Here is a 20,829-nt window from a genome sequence, read left to right as displayed (position 1 = left end):
GTGTTCGAGATAATGAAGTTCAACTGTAATTAAATTTTAAAAAATACATTCAACAAAAAAATTAAATGAATTCCTAAAAAAATAAATTCCTGTAAGTCATGAATTCCCCAGTTTTTTTTTAAATTTATTCATTTTTTTCCCCTCCTTTTTACATGATATGTACATTAATGATTAAACTTGCACCTGTTGGTGTACGGCTTTAATTATGTACTGAAGGCTATATCATGTATTGTGATTTTCACCTGAACAACAGCGTTGACTTCTTTTATACAATCCACCATAAACTGAACTATTTGATCTGCTGGCAGTACTTCATACGCAAAATCTTCTGCCTCTCGTTTGTCTTGTGTTGTACTTGGTTCGGCTTCGAGGCCCATTTCTACAAAGTCGTCGTCCTCTTCGCTAATTTCTTCGTCCCCTGACTGGTCATCGTAGTCCATAAAACCATCATCACTATCCATTCTTGTTTATGGACTAGATACTACTTTTATAAATCTAGCAATTATTCCCAATAGGGTCTGTATGCTTTGTACAGGACCAAAATAAAGTCTGTCGTATTTACTACTGTGACGTCACAATCTGCAGATTCGACGTTACCTTGGATTTCCAGTTTGCAGAGATAGGGATACCATTTAGTCTTTCCAGCATGAAATAAAAGTGTAATTCATTAAAAACAAATCATATCCAACACATTTCTATCAATAAGAGGTTAAGTTTACGAAAATGACATCATCTCCGATTTTTTTTCAATAACGAAATGAATTGTGGGAAATTGTTGAATGGCATCCAGAACACCTCGGGCCTTTCACAGTGTATCAATGTGACCTGTGAAAGACCCGAGGTGTTCCAGATTAGAATGGAGATTACTGTTTGCAGCAAAAGGGAATATTCAACAGCTGTTCAAGGCGAAACATGATTTTTATCCCATAAACTTTCTTTCCCAATATATGAGGACACCAGTTTGGTTAAATAATTTACTATAATGAACAAAACCTCAAAAGTGTTTTGCTATTTCTATAGGAGATTTTTTTTGAGTGCGGGACGGTTCGCCCCAAAAGACCATTCGCGCTGAGACGTTTCGCCCCCACGGTTCGCGCCGAAGACCAATTAATTAATTATGCGGTAAATATCAATTGTTAACAGCAATTATTAACTTCTTAATAACTTTTTTACTGTGTTATATTAATCCAGTCTATTGGTTCAATCAATATACTAAAGACGCGACACTCTGAAGATCTGAATCAGATAATTTTGCCTGTATGGGGGAAATATTAATAGATGATGCATACCAAAATACACCTGTAGAGAATGAAAACTGAGAATCTATCTCTATATCAAGCTACATACCCCCCCCCCTCCCCCGCCCATAACCATACTAAAATTTAAAAAAAAAAAGAAGAAAAAAAAGAAATTGTCAGACCTGATTTTTTTTATGAGCTCCTGTTGAGAAGTATATTTTTGATAAGTACTTATATAGCATTACTCAAAATCACAAAGAAAATTGGAGTCAGTGTGCATCCTATAGAGCAACGGTAAAATGAACTTGACACCCGTCTCACAATTTTAATTCTCCTCTTTATCTTGACATGGAGAGTCTCCAAATTATAGTTATAACACCTTAATTACAAAACTGAATCAGAGAATTATGATTGCTGAATAAACATAATTATATCTGCACATGGATAATTATACATTTAATTATGGTATAAGCCTATTTTCAACAATTTAAGCATGAAAACTTTTTTAGTAACTTTAAAACATTTTTTTGATAAAATCAATATTAACCTTATGTATAAATATTTATCTTAAAACATCGTAATATATCGTTATAGACACTGTAGATTAAATTCGGCGCGAATGGTCTTTAGGCGCGAAAGGTCTTTGAGGGCGAATGGTCTCGGCGCGAACCGTCAATAGGGGCGAAACGTCCCGTTACCATTTTTTTTTCAGTAAAACAAGATTTTTTCAGGACTTCAACAAATATCGGGTTCAATTGTACACAAGAACAAAACTAAATTGAACAAGTATTAGCTTTCCTAAAAAGTTTGTCTGAGTTGAGCAAATTTATTTTTAAGTGAAGAATCAAGAAAAGTAAAAATACAGTGTAATCAACTTGACTTTGAGTCATGAAATGAATTATTTTGCTAGGAAACAAGAAAAGTTCAATTCAGTTCCATCAACATAAAATTAAAAACTTGGACATAAAATTATTCTATCAACATGTACACTATATTACTTGTAATTTCTTTTTTTCATGGTTGTAGGAACCGGGAGGGGGGGGGTACCGGCCGTGCCCCCAATAATTTTGCCGATTTACACATAGCTATTTTATGCTTGTCCAGGGTCCACCCTAAACTGAAAAAAAATCTAAAATTTCTTCAAACGGGTCTGTTCATGGATACAAAGATACAACCAGTGCTTTTGAAAGAAAAAGTTACAACACATAAAAATCTAAACATCAATTGGTGAACAATTTTGATAATTAAGAAATGTTTTATTTTTCAAAAATGAACATGTTACCAAGGAGCTTACATCTTTGCATTTAAGTTAGTAAAAGAATATTCAACATGTATCCTTCACTTTGATATTTTTTTTAACTATCAATACATCAAACGTCTGCAAGTTATGAGTATGTGTAGAGTTAAGGTAAAGAGACTTAGTATGCATTGGAAATAAACATCCATTAGTTAATTTGATAAAGATAATCGACAAGTGTTGACCTGGCCAGCTTCATTCCTTCTGTTTTGCTGGACATGAATGATGCATTCGAGAATGGCCAAATGTTATGTAACTTGTAATGTATAATGTGAAAATAATGACATCAGCTCCAATGCTCTGGCTTGTTTGGGTGTTCAGCATGTTTCTTTTACTCCTCATACTCTCCAATTGATAGTTAAGATAGTATGAAGTTTCCAAGATCAAGTTATCACACGGATTCTATTGAACGACTTGACCAACAAGCCTTGGCTAAATCCTCCTAAATCTAGTACTGTCTGACGCCATCTCGTCAGACAATAAGTTGAACAGACAGATAGTTATTCCAAGTTATTATCAATAATTTTAAAGAGACAAATGAATATTTCCAATTATTTACAAAAAAATCTTTTTTCCGTAATATTTTCAAAGATATGATAACTATAATATATAGTATGAAAAATGCGTGTGAGCCTATAACAAACCTTTTGAAAAGAAAAAAATCTTATAATATTGTTATATCGATTAACAATTTCCTTAAAGCATGTTTAAAACTGAATATTTTTAAATATTTGCTATTTCCAGACGTAAACTTGATAAAAGCTGTAATAATTAATTGTTATTTTTAGGTTGTAAAGGAGTAATTTTTAATCGCGGTTACTCGACTTCTCGTCGAAAGCATGGAAAGGTCGAATACTAAATCGGCTGCATTTCATTTCCGGATTTTTTTTTTTAAATATTGAACTTTTCATTTCCGATATTTTGAATTTTTGACATTTTTTATAAAAGTACTTTTCCGCCAAAGAAAACAGAATTGAAACTTCCCTTATAAAAAATTTCAAAGAATAAATCAAGAATAATTCATTGATATCCAAATACAATTGTAATAAGTTCTGTTTAGCTTTTAAAGAATCTTATGATGATTTTATCCTCGGACACATGTAAGTGTTGTGAACTTTTGCTCATCTCCTTTTCAAATCAAGATAATCAGATTGAGTTTGAGGTCAGATACAGCGCTGTAGGTTAAGATGGAATTTATAAGACACAGAAACTATCTTTTAGGAAATAAAGTAATCAGAGTTAAGGGAATTCTGTTTTTCGGTGCAGTCAGAGTTATATAATTCAGCATTTTCAGTGGACATTAAATTTGGTGAACAAAAATGGTATGCTTATTTATTTTATGCAAAACTATTTACTAGATTTAGTGCTGCATGTATTATAATGTTTTTAATCGGAAAAAAAGGAGTTTAGAATACATGTAATAATTATATCCTGTTCAAATTCTATTTCCCACTACTTGGTTCACATTAAATTGCCAGAAAGGTATCTTAAAAAAAATCCGCAAATGTAAAAAAAATAAATGTCGGGAATGAATTTTAAAAAATGTTGGAAATGAAGTCAAAAAATGTCGGAAATGCAATGCAAAATTTCGGAAATGAAATGCAGTAACTAAATCAGTATTCGAGTACTTGGGAAAAAATAAAACCATACAGTATTTCTTCATTTTCAAGGAAATTCTACTTTCAGAGATAATCGTACCGTTATCCTAATTACCTAGCGTAGATTAGTTTCCTATTACGTTTCGACTTATTTTATTCTATGTAATAATTAAAAGTTTGATGATCACGCCAAAGTCTGTCAAACCGCATGCCAAGACGATCTGGGGTGAACTCGATAGAAGTGCAAATTTTAAACAAACCATTGATAGTCCTCTAAGAGTGACGCAAGCAACAATGGCAACAACTTTGGGGGAAAGAACCCTAATCTAGCAGGTTTTTAATTAAAATCGACAAATTATCAATAATTATTAACTTTATATCGACGTTATTTCTTATTATAAAAGGAGTCAGTATCAGGGAAACTTCACACAATGAAATAGCGTTTACATCTCGTAAAGTTGATAATTATTGATAAGAGTATTCATTGATTTTAATATGAAACCAACAGGCATGCTTATCAAGCTATCTTTGGACTATCTTAATCCCAAGTGAGGCAAACAAAGCTTTCCTCTCTTAGGAAACTTCTTAAAAACACAACGACGAGCTTGTTTTAATTATAATTTTTTTGTAAAGATAGTATGCGACCATTAATCATTCCACATTCCGCGTTGATGCAAAATGTAATCACGCAAAATGTAAATATCCAAAAAGTGTGGGTTTTTTTAATTTTGCATTATATTTTGCGTTGACCTCTACGCATTTTGTTAAAAACAACGTTGATCTCGACACAAAATATATTATAACGCAAAATGTAATAATCCCAGTTTATTACATTTTGCGTCGTTATTACATTTTGTAAGAATACACCCCCCCCCCCCACTTTCTGTTGCTGTACGGTCAAACATAGGCAAACTTGTGAAAATGTGCAGAGAAGTTAGAGAAAGACTCATTGTACCCCCCCCCCCCCCGGCATTTGACGCACATTGCAATAATACAATATTTAAGTTACTTTTAAAAACCTACTTATATGATTATATATACATCTAGAAATATAAACAATAAAATACTTTCTTTGTTTGTTAGTACGAGAATTAGAATTGCATGCAGCTATTGCAGAAAAAATTATATAACCTGCTTACCATGTTTATGCAGGTTATGTATTTTTTTTTCTGCAACAGTCGCAACGTTAATTCCCCGGTGTACTAACATACAAAGACAACACTTTATTGTTTGAACATATAGAACTATAATGTTTTTACAAACGCATTTTATAATACGTACAGCAGATGACTTTCTAGGAATGGGTATCGCCAAAAATTTCGTATCGTGATATATCACGATTTTTTCCTGGAATATCGCGGTAAAATCATGATATTTTTATTTGGAATTTTTGCTACAATTTCAAATGAATTTCCATAATTTTTCTTACAAATACATGTTGTTAAAATATAACTTAACTTTTTTTTCAATTTTAGTTAGGCCTATATAATATAAAGCATGTTTGGATGCCGTAGTTTAACTTTTTTCAACATTTTTTTTTGTACACTTCCTGTAATTTTTATTTAATAGTTCGAACAAATAAACATGATAAATGAGTAATGTTTTTGAATTTATAATTATGTACCAAATACCGGTATTATTGTCTCCGTATCATGATATGTTAAAAAAAAAAAGAAAAAAAATCACACAAAAAAAAAATCACGATATACCGGTATACCGATAAAATCGCGCATCTCTAGGACTTTAAATGGATCTAAAACTAAGTACATAGTACTTACTATATCCACCACAAAACTTAAAGAGTAATTTTGTTCAGAAAATAGTACTTTTTTATTTTAAATAAATTGTGGCTTAGAGGGAGGGGTGTACTCCAAGACTCTCCCGCACTCCCTTTTCAGAGACCTGTTGAGCCAGATGTCGACCCTGCGGGTCTTTGGTATTATATCAGGTTTTTAGTATGCTCTAAAATGTTCCACACGATATTACATCGGGTTCGTATTTCAATGGACACAGAAAATGATATCGAAGAAACTTGCAAGACCCCTGTCAACCCTATGTAACAGAAATTTCCTCAATCACAGAACATTTGACCATGGTAAAAATGGAAATAACTTCACACTCAACGGATGTTCAGCAATTTACATATCTTCAAGATTTTTAACAGTCCGTGAACTAATTTGTGATCCTAAACAAAAGTTTATAGCACCCCGCTTTGGGGATTATATAATAGGACGAATAAGAGCATTGATTTTCAAACTGGAACACCCTGATTTCAAGTTTAAAGAAACATTGCAAGGATGTGAGCAGGTGCATACTAATATTTATTTTTAGTTTTCTTTATTTTTATTAAATTTTTAAGGTGCTACCGTCTGGTCGAGGAGTTAACAAGTTCTTAGTTAGAATAATCTAACTGTTACTCAGGACAAGCCCTCACCACAGTTAGAATACGTCCCATATACTTGCAATGTAGCAAATCGGAGTGGATCCACTCCGAAATGATTTTGAAGAATACAAAAGGAGTTGTACTGAAAATAACTACCAAATTAATCATAACAAACCTTTTTGAGATGGTATATGTCTTTTAACCTAAAAAATATCCCATATAAATACGAAAATTCAACTCATTTTCAAAACGTTTTTTCCTCGCTTCAAATTTAACACCATGTTGACATTCGGAACTCTCTGGATTGTTCACAGAAAATGCACAGAGTACAAGTTATCGCCTGTGTTTATTTTACAACATTGCCAATACACGGAATGAATTCTATCGTTAAACCGGGTCCGTAGGACAATATCATTTTTTAACGATAGAACATTCTATCTAACAAGTTCTAAATCCATGATATCAGTATTTATCAGATTGGTCACAGCCCACTAAACGATGGTTTATCCCCCGATTGGGAGTTAATTAGCTGTAGATCTGTAGCTCGCTAGTTTGAAATAATTAAGATGAACGGCCAAGAGCACATAATCCAAGATTCCTTTGACCCTAACCCCTGCTTTTATATTATGACATGCAGGGCAGAACATGTGATAATTTAAAAGCAGGGTTTAGAGTCAGAGGAATCTCAGATTAAGAGCTACAATGCATCCATTGAAAAAAGTGTATCGCCAAACACCGTCACTTTCGAGAAACTCTGCACTGTTTGTAAACTAATGTGATTGTGATGTCATTTTTTGCATGCTGAAAATCTACAATCAAATGCCAAGATACTATTATACTTAATTTATTGTATTTATCATATTTTATGTGAAATTAGTAAGCACCTTTTCCCTTATTAGCTCACCTGAGCTGAAGGCTCAAGTGAGCTTTTCTGATCACATTTTGTCTGTAGTCCATCTGTCCGTCTGTCTGTCCTTCTGTCCGTCTGTAAACTTTTCACATTTTCGACTTCTTCTCCAGAACCACTGGGCCAATTTCAACCAAACTTGCCACAAAGTATCCTTGGGTAAAGGGGATTCAAGTTTGCTCAAATGAAGGGCCACGCCTTCTTCCAAGGGGAGATAATTAAGAGTTCGTGAAAAATTAGTGGCATCATTAAAAAATCTTCTTCTCAAGAACCACTGTGCTTGAAAATATGAAACTTATATGGAAGCATCCTCAGGTAGTGTAGATTCAAGTTTGTTCAAATCATGACCCCCGGGGGTCGGGTGGGGCCACAATGGGTGATCAAAGTTTTACATAGGAATATATAGGAAAAATCTTTAAAATCTTCTTCTCAAGAACGGCAAAGCCATGAGTGGTCATATTTATATGGTAGCATCCTCAGGTAGTGTAGATTCAAGTTTGTTCAAATCATGACCCCCGGGGGTCAAAAGGGGCCACAATGGGCGATCAAAGTTTTACATAGGAATATATAGGAAAAATTTTTAAAAATCTTCTTCTCAAGAACAGCAAAGCCATGATTGGTCATATTTACATGGAAGCATCCTCAGATAGTGTACATTCAAATTTGTTCAACTCATGACCCCCGGGGGTCGGGTGGGTCCACAATGGGCGATCAAAGTTTTACATAGGAATATATAGGAAAAATCTTTAAAAATCTTCTTCTCAAGAACAGCAAAGCCATGATTGGTCATATTTACATGGTAGCATCCTCAGGTAGTGTAGATTCAAGTTTGTTCAAATCATGACCCCCCGGGGTCGGATGGGTCCACAATGGGCGATCAAAGTTTTACATAGGAATACATAGGAAAATTTTTTAAAAATCTTCTTCTCAAGAACAGCAAAGCCATGATTGGTCATATTTACATGGAAGCATCCTCAGATAGTGTACATTCAAATTTGTTCAACTCATGACCCCCGGGGATAGGGTGGGGCCACAATGGGCGATCAAAGTTTTACGTAGGAACACATAGTAAAAATCTTTGAAAAAAACTATTTTTTAAGAACAGCAAAGCCATGATTGGTCATATTTATATGGAAGCATTCTTAGATAGTGTACATTCAAGTTTGTTCAAACATGACCCCTGGGGGTCGGGTGGGGCCACAACGGGTGATCAAAGTTTTACATAGGAATACGTAGGTTAAATCTTTAAAAATCTTCTACTCAAGAACAGCAAAGCATATTTAAATGGAAGCATCCTCAGATAATGTAGATTCAAATTGTTCAATTCATGGACCCCCCCCCCCCCCCCAAACCACTTTTATATTTAAACTTTTCTTTCAACCTTTCAAGACTGAACTGATTTCTGCTTTTTCCTAGCCATAGTGCTCAGGTGAGCGATGTGGCCCATGGGCCTCTTGTGTGCTATTCCATTGATATCTCCGATATGTGCATTAACATGCTCATTTTCACATGTCAGCCATTTTTATGAAGATCGTATCCAAAGATTTAACTTGACATACCATATATGTTGAATACAGCTAAAAATATTTTATATTTTGTCTACATTTGCCTTAATGCACTACACGTTGAGATAGTAATAGTAATATAAAAATTTATATAGCGCTCTATCAATTTGAGTCCTCTAAAGCGCTTTACAATTAAAATATATAAAAAGAGACAATGTTTAAAATACATAAAAAAGACATGTGAATAAAATTAATCATAATGTCTCTATCTAAATATAAGCCATATTTATATTAAGAAATCACAAATTAAAAGCTAGTTTGAAAAGATGTGTCTTAAGATCCTTTTTAAAACTGGGCAATGAAATACATTCTCTAAGTTTAAAAGGCAGAGAGTTCCAGAGACTCGATGCGGCCTTGTCTAAACGACGGTCTCCGTATGTTTTCGTGCGTGTCCGAGGTACCTGGAGAAGATGCGAGGATTCTGAACGTAGTGATCGTGGCGGGTTATAAACAGTCATGATGTCTCTCATGTAGACTGGGGATAGGCTACGAAGGGTTTTGAAAGTGTGTAGAAGGATTTTATATTGGATCCTGTATTGAACTGGGAGCCAGTGAAGATGGATCAAAGTTGGAGTAATTTGGTCTGATCTTTTAGAACGTGTGATTAGTTTTGCGGCTGTGTTTTGCACTCTCTGAAGTTTGGCGATGTGTTGAGAATGAACACCATATAGCAATGCATTGCCGTAATCTAGTTTAGATGTAACTAAGGAATTCACTAGAGCTTTACATGCTTTGTCACTGATAAACGGACGGATGTGGCCAATTTTGCGATTGTTCATGTATGCTGAACGTGAAATTGAGATACATTGCTTTTCCATGGAGAGGGTTTTGTCAAAGAATACACCTAAATTTTTGACAAAAGATGCATCACTAACGATACAATCACCGAATCCTAACTCAAGACTCTTCATATTTTTAAGTCTATGTTTCGGTGCAAAGACTATGAGTTCAGTTTTATCTTCGTTGAGTTTGAGAAGGTTGGCACTCATCCATCTACGTATGTCTGATAAACAGCATGAGAGTCTTTGGGACACATCGGTCCAATTATCACTTGGTTCAACAATGATGTATATCTGGGTGTCGTCGGCGTATATATGGTAAGTCATTTTATGACGTTTGCAGACTTCGCTGAGGGGTTTAGAGAATAGACAATAGAGTCTCGGACCCAATACCGAGCCTTGGGGTACACCGAATTTTAGAAAACAAGCGTCCGACAACAATGAACCAACAGCAACACGTTGATATCTGTCACTGAGGTAAGATTTAATCCATTTCAGTGCGGATCCGGTAATTCCAAACATATTGTCCATACGTTGAAATAGGATGTTGTGGTCTATTACGTCGAAAGCCGCAGATAGGTCGAGCATAACAAGAATAGCGCAGCAATTTTTGTCAAGTGCACATACGATGTCATGGTGAACCTTCATAAGCGCAGTTTCTGCCAGTTTCTGTGGAGTGTCCCGTTCTGTACGCAGACTGAAAATTGTCATGCAGTTGATACATCTCCAGATGAGCGTCGATTCGTTTTGCTACAACCTTTTCAAGTATTTTTGAAACGAACGAGAGGATCGACACAGGACGATAGTTTTTGAAATTATCTTTGTCTAATCTTGGCTTTTTAATCAACGGTCGAACAATTGCCTGCTTAAAGACACCAGGGACGTTAGATTCCGATAACGACTTGTTTATGATTGAAGTGATAAACGGCAGGAAACTCCCAATGCACTGCTTTAATAGTTGTGTAGGTAAGGGGTCAAGTTCACAGGATTTCGCTGATGTTTTCATTAGGAGTTTAATGAGTTTAGGAGATAACATTAGGGCGACATTATTACATATAAAATATGTTATATTATTAACATTATTTGTTTCTATTGATGATGTCTTTCTTTAAGTACAATTTAATACTATTTTAAATCTTAAAAACAATTTTTTATGTTTACAGATTTAAGAAAAAGGTATTTAAAAAAAAATAAACTGGGGAAACAATTGTCTTTAATATTTTAGAGGGCCCTGGTGACAGAGTTAAGGTTCATTGGACGTAATGTACACGGATGTGATACACATTCTATTTAGTGGTGTTATATAAGCCCAATAACTGCACTTTTTTGTTAATATCACTAAAAACAATGTTTAAGTTCATTACTATGTGTAGCAAACAAGAAACAAGTCAAAAAATAATTCTGAGAGTAACGCAAGGGTGTTTTCCGCTTATGGCGACGGAGTTTGGGTACTCGGGGATATATTTATTGTGCACAAAAAAGTGTGCTGTTTCTAAATTTATTTCTCTTCTAGAATTATTTTATATTTATTCTTTTACATCCACAACAAAACTGTACAAGTTTGTCATGCTCAAAGCTCATTGGACCAAATTGTCTTGTCATCCAAAATGGCAGTAATGGCAAAATGGAAGGAGTAAATGAGGAACACATGGGTTAGTAATATTTTGAGATGACAACTTATAAACTGAGAAACAGAGCACTTTTTATGCATAATAAATATACACTTTTTTTCAATACAGGGCACTTTATCTTTAGCTCTCTGGTCATCCTTCCCAATATTTTCCGACTAGAGAGCTACAGATCTACAGCTAGGAGATAATCATCCAAATGCAGTAGGTTTTTACTGAACATTTGGGAGAGGGAACTCATACTGCTTAATTTCCCTTTGTTTGGTGGAATGGTGCGTAATTTTAACTGGCGTGGAATAAAATATAGTCATTACTCAGTCTAATGAGAGAGAATAAAATCAGAATTTTTAAAGTGGAATTTGTTGTGTATTATTTAAGTATTTTACCCTTGATATCTTGAATCCTTGGATACGTCAAAGTTTTATCTTGGTCCCATTAAGTTCGAGATAATCAGGTTTGACCATATTACATATTTATAATATGTACACGTTTATCTATGATCCACCTCTTCAAACAGCACGAGATCCAGACTGTGACATCACATGACATTGTATGCAAGTTGCACTTCCAAAACAAAGCCTTAATAGTGCAAGTTTATTTAATCAAAGGCATCAAGGAGTAGATAGATGCAATTATATTTTGTTTTTATTTAAGCTTTCTTTTATGATAATGGAAGTACTGCTATATATGTCATTAAAGCATGGATTGTGGTAGAGAGAGTATTCTGGGAAAGTTTCACATAAAAATTTGTACAGATTCCTCTGTTCAAGTGGCACTTTTCACTGCTTCCTGTCCTTGCTATTATCTGGGGAAAAAACTTTTAAATCATGAAAATCTTCTGAAGTACAGCAGGACCATGGTTAGTAATATTTCTGTGGAGGCATCCTCAGTAGAGTAGTTTCAAATTTGGTTAGATAAGGCCCTCCAGGGTGAGTTGGAGGTATAGTTAGGAGATCAAAGATTTACAAGGAACTCTTTTTCAAGAGTAGCTTCTAAAAATATTCCTCTGAAGAACAGCAGGACCAAGGATTCAGGTAAGCATTGTGGCCCATGGGCCTGTTGGTTTTCAGTCCCATTGATTTCAAAATAATGAGGTTTGATTGTACATGTATTTGTTAATCAGTACCATGTTTGGTCATTTATTGCTGTGATAAAATGACTGGTACCCTAGGTTGAAAATGAAAAGGATATATATTTAAACCTTTTTAACAAAATGATATTTTTAATGTCTTAAAAATATTTTTCACTAGTGTATAAGAGTTCTTAAGAACTAATGTTTTCTACTTATGAAACACAACTTTAAGTGAAGATTAACTATGAACAAACTTTTCTTTACAGGCAATGTCAATTGTTTCAGATTTGATAGCAAAGAGACAGTTGGATACACTTCAGGGAATGATTGACCAAGAGGTATGGTACATTGAAGAACACATGGTCATATGACTCAATTTGACTATCGTCATAGCCTCTGATAATGTAGAAGCAAAACATTTTTAAAATCTATAATAATTGTGTTAATTTTTTATCCCCTCGCAACAAAGTTGGAGAGGATACGTATAGTAAATACTTGTGAGTGTGTAAGTTGTTGGGAGGGGGGGGGGATTGGTTGGTGGGGTGCATAACTGAAGTAGTTATAACAGAATCCATGTGCTCTTATGTGAGGGGATGCTCTGCTTTTGCAATGCCCCTTGTTATTATACCCTATGCTTGAAAAGTGGAGCATGTTTTATGATGAGGGTGTCATATGTCATCCCATCTGGTACACTTTGGGGTACCCATCCCTTAGCTGCAACTCCTCTTACACTCTATTTCATAGTAGCATTTTGCATCTCCTGAGCTATTTTAAAATTCAATCAGACACTTACTTGGAGTTTCTCAAAAAATGACACTGGCATTCTTTCTATAATATGGGGGTACCTATGATATGCAACTCAGCTTATACCATCTCATATCCACAACTCCTCCTATACCACTGAATAAAATTTAATGAGATTGACAGAACCTTTATAACAGAGTGCCATTGTGCGTCTCCTATTTTATGTTTTGATTGGACAGATATTTGGGGTTTCCCATTGCAAAGCATGGACACTGTCATTCTTTCTACAACCTTAAGGGTACCCATCTCTTGTCAGCAACTCATCAAAGTGTTGCGGACATATGGAATTATGTGTGGAAGGACAGACAGCCCCATCACTCTATACCCTTGCTTAAATGGGGGGGGGGGGGTGCTCTTCAAGCAGGGATTATGATAAAAGGAAACAAATCCCACTCTTACTTATATGCCTACCTATATCTGACTGCATTAAGATAAACACTCTACAATGATAAAACCCTATTAGAAACACAATATTTTAACTTTTATGGAGTTATAATTCTGGCAGACAAGGGATGAAAATGGTAGATTGCCACAAATCAAATTTTTTTTTTTTACCCCCTCAATGGAGTTTTTAGGAATCACTTTGTCCTTCTGTCCATGCAGTCTTGTCAGGCTATAACTTTGTTATGAAGAAACATTGGAAGCTACTTGGTATAAAGATTGTTTATAACCTTAAGTTGTGTCTTGACCTTGACCCAAAGTCATTCTGGCAAGCTCAATGTCACTGGCAGAAAAACTATTTTAAAAAAACTTGTTTCGGGCTATAACTGTCAGTGTGTAATGGAGAATCATTACAAGCTCATACTTAGAAGGTACAAAGCTTGTTTAGGACTTGAGGGTATGTCATGATCTTGACCCAAGGTCATTGTGACAAGTTCAAGACCACTGGCAGAAATATTGTAAATTCATGACAGATTTATGATTTTCTAATGAAGAAACATTGTATGTTCATATTTCACTGACTCATAGATTACATATGACCAGAGGATGTGTCATTTTCTTAACCATGGTCTTTTTGGCAAGTTCAAGGTCATGTTCAAAACTGCAAATAGGCACTTTTAAAAAATTGCAGGGGGAGTATTATTTTGTGAGCTCACTCACAATATCTCTAGTTAGAGCTAGTCATATATTGCAATATAGCCAAATACTTGTTCCTTTCCAGGTTCTGAATCATTTGGAGACCAAATTGGTAACAGCTTCTTGGGTGCATCCTGTTATAGTGGATCCACTTGTTAAGAAATTTGATTGGATTACATTTAAAGAAATAAAAAATCCAGGTGAGTTGGAATATTAATGTATCTTAGTATGCAGCTTTACAACTTCTGATGAACAGCAGGGTCATGATTAATCTTAATGTGTAAGCATCTTCAGGTAGTGTTGATTCATGTTTGTTTAGATCAAGGCCCCAAGGGGTGAGGTGGGGCTAATTAGAGGATCAGAATTTTTCAAGAGTAGTAAGGCCATACTGTATCATATCATTATGCAAACATTCCCAAGTTCTGCTGATTCTTTTTCTTAATTCAAAATTACCGTTGGATACCGGTACTCGGTACCAACACCATACCGAATAGTAACCCTACTTAAAAAATACCAGTAAAATACCGTTTCATTGAATACCAGTACTAATTAATATCGGTATTTCTTAATGTTTGAAACATTTTAATACATTCAAAATGATATTTAGAAAAAACGATTCCAGACTTTCTAAAATCAAAATCTCCGTGCACAGAAAGGGTATGCTAATTAAAGAAATGGATGTTTAGTACAATACTTGCTTTCGACTGCCGACATTCAGGGTAAATCAATATGTATATTTTTTTAAAAATTAAAATACATTCACATTGATTGTGTTTTAATTTTATTAATAAAAACTTATTAATAAGTGTAAATTGAAAAGGCAAATTGTCACAAAAATGTGATGTGCATCTCTATCCATTTTGTAATGTTTCGTTAGTAGTGCGACCAAACAAATGGGCCCTGGCAACCGGGTAAAGCGGTGAGCTGTTTGAGATTCACTTTATTTGTTTTGTTGATCATTTATTAAAAGGTTGAAATATAAACATAGTTTATAAGCTCATTAAAGATTATTACATAGAAAGGTTGGTGATTAGGGAAAGCACATTTGTTATAAAATGAACCCTCATTCTCATTCATCAAAGTATAGTACTGTATCGTTAAAAAATACAGTATCATTTCAGAAATACCAGTATGGTATCACACAGTTTAATCCTTAACGGTATCCAACCCTATTTAAAATATGGACTCTGGGGTTAGGTGGGGCTAAAATCAGAAATCAGATTTTATATAAGGCTGTGGTAAATAATATCTTTGTTTTATGTCTTTTAATTTTTTGAAAAAGTACCCTCTAGTACAGCAAGAAACAAACACATTCCAAAAAAGATACTCAAGGGAAATTTGGTAGGGACAGACCCAGGGATAAACAGGAAGTTGACATTGGATTCGTACAAAAATGAATCCCACCATATGGCATGCCAAAACAAAGAATATGCTAAAATTTTAAGCATCTGCGAAGAATACCGGGAGTTGCTGAGAAAACCATGTCAAAATTTTATAACAGACAGACACAGAGACAGACAGACACACAATGGTAAAACAATATATCCCCCCCCCCCTCCTTTGGAGTGGGGATATAAAAATTTTCTGAGGACCAGGAAAACCATGATCAGTCATATTAATATAGAAGCATCCTCATGTTGTGTATGTGCAAGTTTATTCAAATCATGACCCTTGGGGTTAGGATGGGGCCAGAACAGGGGATCAGAGTTATACACAGGGATATAGGAAATATCTTAAAAAATCTTCTAATGACCAGCTAAACAATGATTTGTCATATTAATACAGAAACATCCTCACGTGGGGCCACATTAGGCTATCAAAGTTTCACATGTAAATATATAGGAAAAAATCGATAAAAATCTTCTTCTCAAGAACAGTAAAGCAAAATTAGTCATGTTAATATGTAAGCAGGTTTGTTCAAATCATTTACTGTACACTGGGGTTAGGGTTGGATCACTTATGTATTTAAACTTTTCAGTAACTGATTTCTGCTTTTCTCTAACCAAAGTGCTCAGGTGAGTGATGTGACCTATGGGCCTCTTATTTTATGAATATCTTCATGGTTTATAAAGCACAAATTGCCAGATTATATAGATTGGGTAACTCAAATTCATTCCTTTAATAATGAAATAAGAGAAACAGCTATTGAAATTGTGGTGTGATCTACAAGTTACTGTGGTTTCATTATATTCGTGGGCATCAATTTTCATGGATTTAGTAAAATTCACTGTTTCGAGGATACGTAAATTCATGGATAATGATCATACAACAACAAAAATTGTCACTGTTACATTTTTGTTTACTCTCCGTATGCTTCAGCGGGAATCTTCATGCCATTTACAATGTTAAGAGTATATTGATATTTTAAAAGAATTACTAACAGATGAAAACTCTTTAATTTATTCTTTATATTTTACTCATCTGTATTTTTAATAGTCGGAACCTTCAAGCGTTTACAATGCAGTATACATGGTATAACAATAAAGGGTGAGGAATTCCAAATACCATTGTAAGACTATGATCTCGATTGGCAAACTAAATATCGGATATTGAAACAGATTATTAAAAACAATTAATTAAAATAAACTTTTACGTTTCGGTTAAAAGGTGTGCAAGCATTTTAAATATTAAGACAATTTGAATTTTATCTTTTAGGCGCACATACGGACAATAATTAAGTGTGGCAAAATTAACAAAAATTATTAAGTACTTAAATTTACAAAACTGTGTTAGAGACTTATTTTGACATGCACAGCATGTTGTTTCTGGACTTGAAAGTGACATCCAGACCCCTTGTTTGTAGATCTCCCAACAATCATATCCATGCTCACTGGATACGACTCAGCACTTAAACATGCAAAATGGATGACCAACAAGCCTTTAAGGGCATCGAAATGGCAGGAATTCCACAACATACATACCTGTTTTCTCATGTTTAACAAAAAAATGTTTCAAAGTCAAATTACATTAAATTGTGTTGATTTAAGCCAGTTATGAACAGAGAGTAATTAATAATTTCTACCAGAATTTTTATTTTACAATAATTTGTGTTTTCTTTGTGCAGGTGATAATTGGTGTTGGACTGTTGGATTGTTTGAGAATAACAAATTTACACATTTACACCTGATTATCTATCATCCTTTGTATTATACCACAGTATACAGTTGACAGTTCTATGTATTGTTTGTTTATCTCCGTGCAGAATATTTAGACAATTGCCAGATATCTAATAGTATTTTTTCTCTCTTTAAATATTCTTAAAAATGATAAAATACGTTTATAAAGCAAACCTGTTGGGGAAAGGGGGGAGGTATTCGCATATATTAACGAAAGTCGTTATAGGTTTGGTTTATCAGAAATCAAAATGGAGTCACCAAACTTCGATGAACATTTGATTTTCGTGGATAGACTCAACAACGAAATCCACGAAAATTGGTGTTCCACGAATAACCATGAAATCACAGTATTACATTATTAGAAGTACTAGCTAAAATACAGGATGAAGTTCTAGGCATATTAAAACAAATTTAATGTTCTTTTTTTTGTAGATACAGGGTTTTCAAAGCTGTCACTAGATACTGTGCTGTTTCTTCACTGGGATGAGTTTCGTTTTATTCATTACTATCAGTAAGTTTTTCAAAATCTTATAACAATTGTTATCCATTTTATTCTCTGATTATTAATTAATTTAAGTGTAGTGTTCAATGTTGTTCATTTATTGACTGACTGGTTATTTCAAGGGGAGACTGGAATAAGAGGCCACCTCTTAAGTGACCAGTTTCCAAACTTCCCAAAGGTGGCCTCTTAAAACAGGTTTGACTGTATATTGTAATAGTTTTGGCCTTGGATAGGGGCTTGGGTAGCTCAGTTAGTAGAGTACCTGATTAGTGATGCAGGGTTCCTGGGTTCAATTCCTAGACAAACATTTTCTCCTTTCTTGTTATATAATTTGATGCTGTTGACAACCTCTCAACTTGCAGGTGAAAGTCCTGCCAGGGGCAAATAAGATGTTGGGTTGTGTCTTTGAGGGCGAAGTCAATTGAAGGAGGGAGGAATGTAACGATTTGGGCCTTGGATATTGGCCTGGGTAGGTCAGTTGGTAGAGCACCTGACTAGAGATGCAGGGGTCCCAGGTTCGATTCCTGGTTAAGCCATACATTTTCTCCCTTCTCCAATATAATGAGAACCATATCTTCTTGGTTGAAAAGTGTTCAAGAATGTGTTCAAGAATCTTATTCTGTGCATTTTGCATTTTTTGAAGCTTAAGATTGTTTCCAAAACAAATACCACTTCTTAAGAATAGAGAATAAAGTTTTGTATGTCCGTCTTTTTGTTTTACATAACCGAAAGATGTCTCCTTGATACACTCACATATTGTTCACTTCTACTGTGCAAGTGTGAAGATAGGGATAGTACAAAATTTATATTCATCAACATTTACCAAAATTTAAGCATGCCTGGACTGCCCCTTTTCATGAAATGTGACGCCAAATTGAGAAATTAAAAAAAATTGTAAAATAAATGAATATTTATAGAATGTACACTAGCGAATTAATTTATTGATTGTGTTGCAGTTTCAACAAATTAGCGGGTAGAGAATTTAAAAAAAAAAACACAACCCAGGGCTGCTTCCAAGATTGTAGCAGCTACATAGTGCTAGATAGGCTACGAGTATCTAAAACATGAAGACTGTTGGTCTGTTCATTTGGTTGCGATTTTGTTTTCATTTGGGTTAGTTTGGTTTTGTTTCATTTCCTTTCGATTTCATTTTACAGTTTACAGGTACACACTTAACAGACATCGAACTTGGTACACTAGTTTCCATTAAGGAGTAGATGTTTTATTAGGATGTGGCATATTTCATCATTCATTAAAAAATGTAATGAGCAATTAAATTCTGACTGTCATTGTTAACATTTTGAACACTCTCTAGATCCATAAAATTATTTTAGTGATTTGGTACTTTTTCTGAAAAACCCAGCAGAGTGTATATGTCCATTCTGGACAGTTCTTGTTGACTTCCAGACATTTTTCTCACCTGAGCCAAAGGCCAAGTGAACAAATTCCTCCTTTGTCGAGAGTAGTGGGAGGGTATTTTTTACATACCGGTACACAGTTCCAGGGATTTGCATGTATGGAACAAGCAAATGTTAACAAAGCTATGAAGAGAAGAAATTAATATCAGAATTTTTTTTTCAGATTTCAACGATATTTTGTTGGTGGCCCAAACCAAGATTGGATAATTACAAACATTTCAATTCTAAGGATGGACTTATGATTGAGCCTTATGAGGAACCATTATAAAAATTTGTAGTTACAGAATGGAGTAATGTCAAACTATTGGACCTGTGGTGCTTGATATTTTATTAAAAATGAATAATTAAGAAAAGTTTTAAATTAATTTTTTTTAAAATTATGAAATAAGATTTTTTTTTGCATTTTCTGTAGGGACAAGTGTTTTTATAGACCAGGTCAAATATACCGTACAGAAGTCAAGGGTGAAGTCATAATATTACATTGTAAGAGAAAAAAATTCATGGGAATAGAGAGAATGGACTATTGTCCAGCTATTGGACACTGTGGTGCTTGATATTTTATTAAAAAGGAACAATTCCTCATACAGTTGAAGAGCCATTCTCTGTAATGACTTGAATTTTATATAGGAGCTGTGGCACGCATAGTCTCAGAATTTCTCCAAACTCTCTATGATAAATGTCTTTGATACTGTAAACTCAAATCAGGCAAAAACTGGTTGCTACGTGTCATGGTTACCATAGCAACATGTCCTAAAGTTTGAATAATGGCATTTTTCAACATGTTCATAGTCCCACAGTTAACGTTTGCAGCAAAGCAAACAAATGGCAATGACTGTTTCTGAAAGTTGAAGGCCTGATGTCTTAAATGCATGATTAACATGTTTGGTAAATCAACTATTACTTACGTTACTATGGAAACAAAGTATTCAAAAGTAATAATTTTGTTCATTTAATTTTATAAAGTCATACAGTTAAGAATAAAAACAAATATAGGTTGAAATGCAAGAAAATAATAGACAAAAGATCCTTGTAACATATACCTAGGATTCTTATAGGTTGGCAATGGTTGCCATGGTTTTATCACCACGAAGGGATTTTAAATTTACTCTCTTAGTGTTTTAATCTTATCATATCTTTTTAAAAAGCATATTTCTATATAACTGATGATCAAATTTTAAAGGTGTTGGTGTGACCCTAATTTTCACATTTCAAAAAATTCAAATTCAATTCTTTAAATAGGGTGTTGCTATGGAAATTAGCCGAAAAAAATATGCACAAAAATCTGAAAAATATTCTGCTTCCTTGGATACATACCCTTGTATGTAGATTCCCAAGACTTTTATGATTGATTTTTATGAACAACTAACCTGAGTTTCAATTTTGACTACCATCCAATCTCTTACTGAATGCAAAAAGCTGGCACATTGGGTTTTATATTGATATAA

The 20,829-nt window shown here is 34.2% G+C and overlaps 2 protein-coding genes across 2 annotated transcripts in view; one reads left to right on the top strand and one right to left on the bottom strand.

Moving 5' to 3' along the window:
• The window catches only part of LOC133173487 (E3 ubiquitin-protein ligase arih1l-like), a 31,627-nt gene extending 30,914 nt beyond the window's left edge, over positions 1 to 713 (bottom strand). The window contains exon 1 of the mRNA XM_061308475.1: positions 243 to 713. Within this exon, the coding sequence (XP_061164459.1) occupies positions 243 to 461 (219 nt within the window). The 5' untranslated portion in view covers positions 462 to 713. The remainder of the gene's footprint in view (positions 1 to 242) is intronic.
• A 5,407-nt stretch (positions 714 to 6,120) lies between these two features.
• Positions 6,121 to 19,737, top strand: LOC133173540 (uncharacterized). Its single transcript, XM_061308526.1, has 5 exons — positions 6,121 to 6,440; positions 12,734 to 12,805; positions 14,434 to 14,548; positions 17,897 to 17,975; positions 19,548 to 19,737. Exons 1-5 carry the CDS (start codon positions 6,150 to 6,152, stop codon positions 19,624 to 19,626), a joined length of 636 nt encoding a protein of 211 aa, XP_061164510.1. The 5' UTR covers positions 6,121 to 6,149; the 3' UTR covers positions 19,627 to 19,737.
• The last annotated feature ends 1,092 nt before the right edge of the window (positions 19,738 to 20,829 follow it).

The sequence above is a fragment of the Saccostrea echinata genome, unplaced genomic scaffold (assembly GCF_033153115.1).
Source record: "Saccostrea echinata isolate AGI-Se365-2 ecotype Australia unplaced genomic scaffold, CSIRO_AGI_Sech_v1 ptg000002l, whole genome shotgun sequence".
Classification (NCBI taxonomy): domain Eukaryota; kingdom Metazoa; phylum Mollusca; class Bivalvia; order Ostreida; family Ostreidae; genus Saccostrea; species Saccostrea echinata.
This window is presented reverse-complemented; position numbering and strand designations above follow the sequence as displayed.